Raw genomic sequence first — 11,458 nt, forward strand, 5'->3', positions numbered from 1 at the left:
AGAACCACTTTAGTGCCTTGCCTTTAAGGCTTGAAGAAAATGATCGACATAATACAAAATCCCAATACTCTGTGCCTTGATATATCGAAAACTAATGCCGATAGCTAGAGAGATGGTCCATGGGATCAGTAGTCCCATCATATTGAGCGAATTTTGGATTCTTGAACTTTGGAGACACGACACCCTCTCGACTTCCTTTTTCAATGGGTTTCTACTTACATCGTCTGCCAGTTTACGAATCGAGGCTGATACCTTTTCCAGGAGCTGGTCACCAAACTGCCTCTGCATCATCTCCTGCACCATTTCCTTCGTGATTGGCATTTTTACCTCTTCCTCTTGCACTGTCTTTGGCGTCGACTTCACTACCGATTGCACCTCTTCATGGTGGTTTTTCCTCATTTCCTCGACATGACTCTTCCTCACCACTGGAGTGCCTGAACTCAACTCTTCTCCATCTTTCTCATACATTGCATCTTCTGCACGCTTCTCATTCTCTTCTCTCACAGCTTTATTTTCAGCCATTAAAAGTTTGTTATGCTTTTCCAAATCATCCAACCTTTTCAACAAAGCTTTCAAAGACACCTCTTCTCCATGTATCTCCTCTACTTCTTCTATCAATCTACTTGTTGATCGCCTTGTTCTTTGTTCCTCATTCTTAGACGCAGCATGAGAAGTATTTCCTTCATTCACCATCATTGCTTTAGTTGTTGTAGCACGCTTTGGAAGCATCTTGACAACTTTTCTGATATCACCGAATCTTCTGAAACACAACCAACTAAGAAAATGAATATCTCCTTACCCAACTTTGCTGATCTCAAAGAATCTTCTTGAACACAACCAATTAAGATGTTCGATCTCCAAAGAAAGAAGAAAAGAAAGATCTTTTCTTGTCTTTGAATCACAAACGGCGCCAATGTAGTGTTCTGGAAAACTATCTAAGATCAATTAGAAAGAACTGATGAACTAATGAAGATTAAGGATTGGAATGATAATGAAATAAGTTTTTGTATTGATCAACAATGGCGGTTACAAGTTTCCCTTTTTCTCTCTCTTTTTTACAGATTTTTGTGGAATGAATCAAATGAATTTTTTCTTCCTCCTTTCAGTTTTTATATAGTGTTCCAGTTGTAGTCTTGCCCAATCATTTCCTGCCACGTGTCCATTCTCTTCTTCCTCCTCCTTTTCCTGCTTTGAACGTGCAACATACAAACTTATGTGCGAAATATCGACAGTCATGTCGATATTTCTAGTTAATTACGATATTTGGGCTTGAATATCGTGTTGACGATATTTGCCCATGACACCGTTAACAATTGAGTAGAGTTTGTGAATCTTGTCGAGGTAGAACTTAACCAGTTGTTTTGAAGTGAGTTTGTTCTGTTTGAATTGGTTTTGTATTTCACTTGTGGTTGCTTCTTTGATTGAGAACTGATGAGTGTGTGTGGCACATAGCGTTGTTTGACTGATCAATGTTAGTATTGTGGATGTAAGAATGAGAAAGCTGAGGATAGGGTGAGGGAACGCCATGGTACCTTAGCTCAAATGGCGATTTAATGAGTGAAATTGCTGCGTTTAAGTACATCATTGAAGTTTCCAACAGGAACACATATAAGGTTGACTGTAACGGACAAAAAATGTTTAAAATTGGTGGAACCAAAGTTATGTGATCTGGACATTTCATGGAGACAAACTACCTACTGTACAAGAATGAAGCGTCCGAATTTTTTCTTGTTTTACAAGTGCGGATTGGTACAATTAGCTAATATTTCTGTCACCAGTCAAGCACCAAGTGCTGCCTCAAAAGGCGCCATGTCAAGGCCAAATGACTATTTGCACAATCATGACAACATCACGACCCCTTTGAAAATTGTTAGTGATAGGCGATGTGCGCATCTCAGAAAGTTGTACTAATTTGTTGACTAAGTGCTAACACTGTTACTCTGGTAAGTGTACTACATTTGTTGTTCTACCTCATCGGCCAAATTCCACTATTCAAGAGTCAAGGCTCTCACGTTCCATTGTTTGATGTGTACGGAATACATGGAGTTGTTTCGGATTGCCATATTAAGTTATAGAGATAGATACCATATTCTATTCGAAGCACCAAGACGGCAATCTTTTTGTGGTATTTAGAGTACATGACAATATGACACACTATCAAATCTTTTTTTTTTTTCGATAAGGACACACTAGTTCAAATCATGGCCCAAAATATCGTCGAGATATCTGATATCTCGCCAATATATCTCTGTAAATTGGTACACTGATATCGATATTTCCAATATATATCTACCGAATATTGAATCCTTTTTTTTCCGAGATATATTAGAATTTCCGATATGAAAATTTATATCGCCGATATAATCGATATTTCCAAGATAATCGATATATATCAGTTGACTTTTTGACCAATTGTTAATAACTTAATATTGAAATTTCCGAAATATCCGATATATCCGAGATATATATATATCGGCGAGATATCTGAGATATTCGAGATATATCGGTGAGATATCTGATATTTTAGAAACTTTGGACTGGTCACCAAAAAAACCGAGATATCCGATATATTTCAGTTTTTGGGACACGGATATATTAACCGATATCGAAATTTTGGGCGAAGGTTCAAATTCAAACTAGTACTTTATGATTTTAAGGTTTAAAAGAAGGAGGTTTCCTGACATTTGTTGCCTGTTCAAAAGCATAAGCAATCTCTATTAACTTGGGTTCTGAACCCTTTAGCCCTCCAAAACAGATACCAAACGGCACTCCTTTCTTGTCGAATCCAGCTGGAACGCTAATTCCTGGAAATCCACCTATGGCGAGAACAGAAGAAATATCAGATCCAGGAGTCACCACTGCATCTAACTTCTTCTTCCTCATTTTTTTTTTTTTGAAAGGCGAAATTCAATTACGTATCTCTTCTTCCTCATCTACTCCTCTAACCCTTCTCTGGAGAATTTCTCAAAAATCTTCCGAAGTTGTTTTTCCACGTTCACTGTCCCATTTATCATCTGAGCTGCTAGAAAATAGTCTTGACCATATTCATTAATCATTTCCTGAGGATAAATTTTTTTATTGATCATTAGACCTTTAGGCCATTAGTATTTGATAGTCTCATAATCTAATCTAAATATTGTGAACACAACTGATCTTACCAACTTTGAAAACTTATTATTGAATGTTATTAAATCTGCCAATGATCTCACTGGAGAAGCCACAAGCTCTTTGAGGTAAGCATCGATGGATGACTTGAACTCTAGGAGCATTGCCACTTGTTCACCATAACTGACATTCGAAATAATGTCCATGTTGCTTAATTTCACATCGTCTACCAGAACTGCACCTCCTTTTCTAGAGTTATACAATAGAATAAAATTAAAACATTATGAATCAGTATTTCAAAATTATAATTATATACTACACAAATAGTAGTTTATCATGTCATATGGAAGCTTTCCTTTCTCTTATGTGGTGGTGTGTACTTAGTAATGCGTAAGGTCCTATTAATATATCCACACCACGCGAAATGGTTTTTATAGGATTTTTCAACTTTTGCACTTGAAAGAATGACTTATTTCATGTGGTGTGGAAATACAAGACCGTATGTATTCTGTTTTGGTCTTTATGGCAATCTCGTGCACTAGGTTGTTTCGTACCTTAGCGTGTTGAAATGGTGTTTGAAAGCTTGTGTGATAACAGTACCGATAACAGAATTAAAGAAAGGATCCCTCATTATGCCCAATCTCTTCCCCTTAAGCCCATCTGGCTTGAAAAATTGTCTGTAGCCTCCATGTGGAATGAATTTCGAAGCTTTTCTAGTTGCATCGGCATCCCTACCATCAAACCCTACGATTGCATCCAGTACATAAACTGCATCAGCTACCGTTCTGCACATAGGCCTGGAACCAAATTCTTTGTTAAAAGTGATATTTCCAGAATGCCCAAACCATTCAAAGTTTCAACTGTTGGATCAATCCAAAGTCGATATTGGATTTTGAACAAGAACAATTTGTCAAATTACACGCACCAATTTTTATTACTACTCGCGAAAACAACAAAACATATCATGAGACAACAAATACACCAACGCATTTTATTGGCATGATGTTAATTTTTGCCATATCCGCCCAGATGGATTGTGTGTTGCCTACTGCAGTACCGCCTGCAGCGTATCGTTAGACAGGTGGCGGAACCAGGATTCAGAGCCTGGTGGTGTAAGTGTATATGCAACCCACAATTGAACTGGGGGTGTATAAAGCTTCTGTAAGTATTTTGGGGGTGCAAAATTGCAAATCCTTATAGTCTGGCGATTTTTCTAGCTAATTTAATTACGGCAGTGTTGCCCTATTGCGTCATGTAGGAGTGTGGGACACATGTTACAGAAAGGGCCCCCTGGTTCCTGAAATTAGTAAAGATGTTTAGTTCACGTACGACGTACCCAACGGTGTCTTGTCTAGGAGAGATTGGGATTGTATGAACTGATTTTACAACCACTAAGATCTCAGACTCTCTCTCTCACTTAATCTCTCTACACTCCTCTTCTTCTTTTTTTTCTCTCCCTCTCCTCATCTCTCTCTCTTGCCTTTATACCCCATAACCGCTCTCTTTCTCCAACCGCTCCATCTTCTCTAACCGCTCTCCATGATCTTTTTCATGTCCCACGTCTCCCCCTTTGTCCAACCGTCTCCCTAGTCATCGTGTTCTAGCTACTGTGCTCCTCCTGCCTCTTTCCTTAATCCACCTTCATTCAGGCCCTAACACTTCGCGGAATCCTATGCCTCGCTAGGTTCCGCGATGTATCTATTCCCGAACTTGATTCGTCGCTCCCACTCCTTCTCTGGCCATCTTAGGGCCGACTCTCTAGATTGTATTACCGCGGACACGATCCGTTACACTAGGTCTCTTCTTTGCTACCTGGCATACAACCCACTTGCCACCTATAACTCCACGTGTCATGAATATGTCCTATACAGATGCCCCTCTCGGTCCCGTTTGATATTCCGCGATATCATTTTAAGTCCGCGGATAAACTACGAGACCGAGAAAAGTCTCCCCCTTTCTTTTACCTCTATGGCACGTGCACCCATGGCACGTGCGCTATCATTTCCTCTCGATGTTCGATCCGCACGTGCATCGAGCCTGTCATTTCGGCGCACGCGCATCGAGCCTGCTTTTCCACTTTTCGAGGCCCACGTGTCCCTTGTTTCTTGGCTCTTTCCACGAATGAAATAACCTTTTTTCCCTTGGCGATTAGTATCCCGCCCAAACCTCTCTCTTCCTTTAAAAACCCCTAAACTCATCTCTAAACCCTTTCATCTTCTTCTTCTTCCAGCTTCTTTCCCATTTCTTCTCGTTCTCATCTTCAGTGGTTCTTCGATTTTCTGCAAGATTTGTACTTCTCTTCGTTGCTACTCGACGCTTTGCTCTTCAGGTTTGTCTTTCTCCATTTAGTTCTTGTCATTGTTCCGATTATTCTCCATCATTTTACTGTTCCCATTTCTCTTCTTCCCTAGCCTGTTTTCACTATTGTTCTTCAGTTTAGGGCGTCTCCGTCGTTTAATTTCGTCATGTCTGAGTCCAAATCGACGAATTCCTCAACCACTCGACCTGACGGATCGGAGTCCTCAGATCCCAGATCTAGCGGTCACACCGTGGACATATCGATTCAGCGGCCGGTCGCTAGCCTGTCGCGGAACCTTCCACCTCGGGAAGGAAAACCCTCTGCGCTTCCCCCCTTCTTACATTTGTAGGCCCAACTTAGATGCGATTAAAGTCGCTTATGGCATCCCCGCCCCCGTGATCCTTGAGCACGCGTGCGAAATCTCCCATTTTCGCAGATCTAGTCCCACCGCGGTGCGGTTGTCTCATTGCGGTGCGTTGGTCCGGATTTTCGCGGCCGGCTTTGCGATTTCCATTAACTCTCCTCGATGTCGGAAGTATGTAACCACTTCAACATCCCCCCGCCAAGGCATTGGTAATTTTGGCGATCTTATATGCCGCAGATCATTACAACAAAACCAATTCTCCCAAAATCCAACTCTGCGATATGATAGCTCACTATTATATATAAAAGAGTACCAAATTTGGTAGTGTAGGATATCGATCTTTTACGTACCCGTCCCGCGAAGAAGTCCTTTATCCTCCACCTTACTACCTCGACGATAAAGTGTGGCATCATTATCCGTTATATGTGTCGGTAGTTATCGTCCGGGATCGCCCTCGGACGTTTCTCTAAGGCATCTCGTTTTCTTTCCTTTCTAGTGGTGCGTCAAACTTTTTATTATTTGTGCTCCTTCCTAACTTTACCTTTAAGCGGTATCTCTTTTTGTACCCACAGGTTTGGCCGATTCAGCGATCCAAACTTTACAACGGTGTCTACTCAGCTATTTTTCAAAAACTCCGCGACTTGGGAAGTGGACAGAGTGAAGTCCTCGGCATAGATTCAGAAAAGGGCCATCCTCTTCTCCTCGATCCTTCATTGAAAAATATTGGTCCGTATCAAGGTCCACTTTATCGCCCAGCCCCTCCCAAAGAGAGACTCCCCAAATCCTCTCCTCACCCAAAGAGAAAACCCTACAAATCTTTCAACAGCTTCCACCCCATACGCCATTGAAAATGGTGATTCTTTTGTTGATGTTCGCGGCGTTGTGCGGTAAGCCCATAGCATATGATGCAACCTGGTCAGCCCACGCTCCCTTCCGCTCCTCCAGCTTCTTTTTAAGATTATCCATTATAATTTTGTTCGAAGTCTCTGCCTGTCCATTCCCCTCCGGATTGTATGGTGCTGAGAACCCCTACTTCACCTTAAACGCTTGGAGGAACTTTCGTACCTTTCCCCCAGTAAATTGTGTTCCATTGTCCGCGATGACTGTATGTGGCAATCCAAACCTACAAATTATATTTTCCCACAGAAATTTGTTCACATTTTCTTCCTTGACTTGTTGCAGAGCCACTCCTTCCACCCACTTTGTAAAATAATCGGTTGCTGCCAACATATATCTCCTCTTGCCGCTAGCCGTTGGCAGGGGCCCCACTATATCTATCGCCCACATGGCGAATGGCCACGGACTAAACACACTGTGCAGCGGCTCCGCCGGAGCATGTATCAGCGGTGCAAATCTCTGACATTTTTCACACCCCTTTGCATATCCGATTGCATCTCTTTTCATATGCGGCCAAAAATACCCCTGCGAAATCAATCGGTGTGTGGTCGTGCGCCCTGCAGAATGACTTCCACAGTCGCCTTCATGTACCTCCGCCAGCACTTCTTTAATCTGCGGCGGCCCTATGCATTTTAACATTGGTCCGCCAAAACTTCTCCTATACAGATCCCCATCCAGTAAAGTATATCTTTGGCTCACCTGTTCCATTCTTCGTCTTTCCTGTTTGTTGTCTATCTCTATCCCCCCCAAGAAAGCTTTGATGGGTGTTATCCAACTGGGCTCCATATCAGCGACCAGGCAGATAGTTTCCTCTTCCGCGCTACTGGGCTTGTTCAACACCCTTACTTCAATAGATCGTCCCTCTGTCCCTGGTAGTACTGCGGCGACATACGCCAATGCATCGGCATGTCTATTTTCGCCGCGGTTCAAATGTGCAAACTTAATATTCTTGAACTCACGTGCCTTTCTCTGCAACACTTCCAAGTATCTCGCCATCCTTGGGCAGCGAGCTATGAATCCTCCATTCACTTGACACACTACCAGGTTAGAATCCGAGTAAACGGACAGTTCGCTCACTCCTAAATCTTGGGCCATACCCAAACCCGCTATCACTGCTTCGTACTCAGACTCATTGTTGGAAGCCGCAAATCCCAGTTTCATCGATAATTCCAACCTATTGTTCTCGGGAGTCACCAGGACGACACCTATCCCGTTCCCTGTATCTATAGCTGACCCATCCGCGAAAACTCTCCAACCGTTCCGCGCATCCCATGGATCCAATGGATCGTGGTTAAGCTCTCCTTCGCGATCCATGACCATTTCTTCTCCCCATGTTGGATCCTCAGCTGGGAATTCTGCTAACACCTCCGCCATTGCTTGTGCTTTTCTCGCGGTTACGATGCGGTAATCGGATTTCAGTAGCAACTAGTATTATCGCCCACTTCAAAGATTCTTCCCCGACTTCTCGCCTCTTTAACGCTTTGCTTGAGTGGCAGGTTTGTTATCACCACCACGGAATGAGCTTCGAAATAAGGTTTCAGTTTTAGTGCCGAGAATACCAATGCCAAAGCGTATTTCTCAATTCTGGCCAGATCGGTTTCCACGCCCAAAGATGGTCTTACTCTGAAAGTAAACGGGTTTCTCTATCTTTTCGACGATTCGGACCAATACAGAGCTCACCGCGTACTCTGAAACCCCCAGATACAAATATAGTTTTTCCCCTTGTTCAGGCCGCGACAAAAGTGGTGCTTTACCTAAATAACTCTTCAACTCCTGGAAGGCTCCCTCACATTCCGCGGTCCATTGGAAGTCTTGTGTTTTCCTCAATAATCGATACAGCGGTCGACATTTGTCCGACGATTTAGAAATAAATCGATTCAATGCCGCGACTCTTCCCGCTAAACTTTGTACCTCCTTCACATTCTGCGGGGACGGCATTTCTATCAGTGATCTAATTTGTTCTGGATTTGCTTCTATACCGCGGGGTGTTACTATGTAACCCAAGAACTTCCCAAACGCTACACCAAAGGTACATTTCTCGGGGTTAAGCTTCAACTGGTGCCTTCGTAGTATGTGAAAAGTTTCCTGAAGACCTTCCAAGTGTTCGTCCTCTGACATGCTCTTTTCCACCATATCATCAATATATATCTCCATCCCCTTCCGAATTTTCCCTTGGAACATTTTTTCTCCCACTCGTTGAAATGTAGCCCCGGCATTTTTTAATCCAAAGGGCATCCTGGTGTAACAGTAAGTGCCCCCCTCTACCACGAACGTGGTCTTATCCTGATCCGGGCCGTACATGGCGATCTGATTGTATCCCATGGAGGCGTCCATGAATGAGAACACCTTGAATCCTGCCGTTCGATCCACAAGTTCATCCACTCGCGGCATAGGGTAACAATCTTTCGGACACTCCTTGTTCACGCCGTCAGAAGTCCAGTCCGCACATCGACTTTGCCATTCTTCTTTGTAACGCGACCACGTTGGACAACCATTCCGTATTCTACCTCCCTTATTATTCCCGCCTCTTTCGATCGAATAACCTCCTCACGAATCGCTTTCGATTTGCCCGCCCGTATGCTTCTCATCCTTTGGCGAACCGGCTTAGCACCCTCGTTCATTCATGCGGATGATGACATGCAAACTCTGGATCCAAACCCGTGATATCCTCTATCCCCCACGCAAACACGTCTGAATTTTCAGTTAAGAACTGCACGAGTTTGTTTTTCCATTCTCCTTGCAAGTCAGTCCCTACGGATGTAAACTTCCCATCGTCTCCTACCCCCAGGTTAACTACTTCAATCGCATCCAGCGTTTTCGGACCCATTGGCGGCTCGGATTTGATTGTCTCTTCCGCTTCCGGTAATTGCTACGCCACTCCTTGCTCACGAGACGACCCCTCGCCTTCTGTTCCGCGGACAAAACTCTTCGCAGTTACCTGCTGAATACTCTGCGCGGCCACTTGATCCCCCTTGATTTCATACGTTCCCCCCTTCGTGGGAAAGCGGATCACCTGGTAATATGTCGATGGAATGGCCTTCATTTCATGAATCCATTTTCTCCCTAAAATCGCATTATACTGCGAACCAGTGTCCACCACCATGAACCTAGTGAATACAGTCGTTGGTCCTGCTGTCACAGGGAGCGTTAACTCCCCAACGGGCTCAGTCATACTACCGTTGAACCCATACAGATTAGTTTGCGGAGCCTTCAACTGGTTTCTGTCGATATTCATCTCCTCCATGGCCCCTTTGAACAACAAATCCACTGAGCTACCGCAGTCTATCAACACTCTTCGGACCAGGTAATTTCCCATGGCTATGGTAATTACCAAGGCGTCCTCATGCGGCGAAATTACCGACTCTAAATCCTTCGGGGTGAACAATATACTCCCGTCTGTCATCGCGGCTCCACTAACTAGCCGCGGTATACTCACCACCTCACACACCTGTCGTAGACTTTGCCGCCTCCCGTGATCTTATCCCCGTGTGTGTTCCTACCTAGCCGCGTCTCTCCACTGAAAATGACATTGATGGTACCCAAGATTCTAGCCGGGGCGGCACTCTCTCAACTTGGTGAACTTCCGCGAACAAACTCTCCTCGAAAGCATTCCCTTTTCTATCATCCTTTCTACTAGCCATTTCAAGGTAACACTCATTTGTAGCATGGTTTCGACTTGATGATACTTTCATGAGAATGGTTTCCCCTTCTATCTCCCTTGGGGTACTTCTTCATGCCCCTCATAATATGGTTCCCCTTTATTAGAGGCAAGATTTCCTCTAGAGGTCTCCGCTAAGAGGTGTCTTTCTAACTCACGCATCGCGACTTCCTTTCTCGCGACGTCCCCTTCTACCACCACGGTCTCCTATCCTCTCCGGACCTCGGCTCTCCCCTTTGTAAGATCCCTCTCCTTGTCCTCTACCTTTCTTTTTTACTTTTCGCTCTTCTCTCAACCTCTCTTGCTTTGCCTTTCCCGATTTCTTCTGTTCCTTTGTAGTTCTCTGCATTATATCCTCATATCGTATGTATTTTTCTACTTTCGGGTATAGTGCGTGCAAAGTAGTAATTTTGATTTTAGAAACCGACTCATGGACCCTCGTTCCTGATCTCAATCCGTGCTGGAAAGCTATGACCGCCGTATGCTCCTCCAAATTTTCCACTCGTAGCGTCTCTTCCTTGAACCTACATAGGAACTCCCTCAATGACTCCGCGGATCTTTGTTTGATATTGAATAAAGCCGCGATATCTACCACCCTTCTCTTCTGGTGAATGAAGTGGTCAATAAATGCGCGCTCCAATTCCTCAAACACTTGGATGCTCGCTGAAGCCAACAACTGTAGTACCCGGTCCGAGGCTCTCCCCTTAATTTTGGCCGGGAACATCATCTGGCCGGAGCCTATCATACTTACTCTCCTCGCCATAACGGCATTTCTTTGTCGAAAGTGGTGCAAATGATCAGTTGGGTCTCCTTTCCCATCGTACCGTTCGAATCTGGGATGGGTGAACCTCTTAGGCACTTCGGAATTCCATATTGAATCGGCCAGTGGATTTTTACTGAGACTCGCTACCTCTTTCTGTGCCGCACTCTGATTCACTTTTTCTGCCACACGGTTCACTTCCCTATCTTTCTCGATCATGGCCTGAACTACCTCCAAAGTGATACCCGCGGTTGGTTCGATGTCGGTGGCGGTACTCCACATTCTCCCCCGCTTCATCGCCCTAGGATCCCCGACTCTGTTTCCCCGGGTAGTCTCCCCGTCCTTCCTCAACTCGTCATTTTCATTTCTCAAATT

The 11,458-nt window shown here is 44.1% G+C and overlaps 2 protein-coding genes across 2 annotated transcripts; both read right to left on the minus strand.

Annotated features, from left to right (window-relative positions):
• Positions 1-2,624: 2,624 nt before the first annotated feature.
• On the minus strand, positions 2,625-4,467 carry LOC147475550 (putative amidase At4g34880). The gene is made up of 4 exons (XM_086584656.1): positions 4,442-4,467; positions 3,660-3,902; positions 3,159-3,354; positions 2,625-3,059 (listed from the first exon to the last, which is right to left on the minus strand). Exons 2-4 carry the CDS (start codon positions 3,896-3,898, stop codon positions 2,934-2,936), a joined length of 561 nt encoding a protein of 186 aa, XP_086440782.1. The 5' UTR covers positions 3,899-3,902; positions 4,442-4,467; the 3' UTR covers positions 2,625-2,933.
• A 2,330-nt stretch (positions 4,468-6,797) lies between these two features.
• LOC147475551 (uncharacterized) lies at positions 6,798-8,039 on the minus strand. Its single transcript, XM_086585447.1, has one exon. It carries the CDS (start codon positions 8,037-8,039, stop codon positions 6,798-6,800), a length of 1,242 nt encoding a protein of 413 aa, XP_086441573.1.
• Between the last annotated feature and the right edge of the window lie 3,419 nt (positions 8,040-11,458).

This window comes from Coptis chinensis, chromosome 9 (assembly GCF_015680905.1).
Source record: "Coptis chinensis isolate HL-2020 chromosome 9, ASM1568090v1, whole genome shotgun sequence".
NCBI lineage: Eukaryota > Viridiplantae > Streptophyta > Magnoliopsida > Ranunculales > Ranunculaceae > Coptis > Coptis chinensis.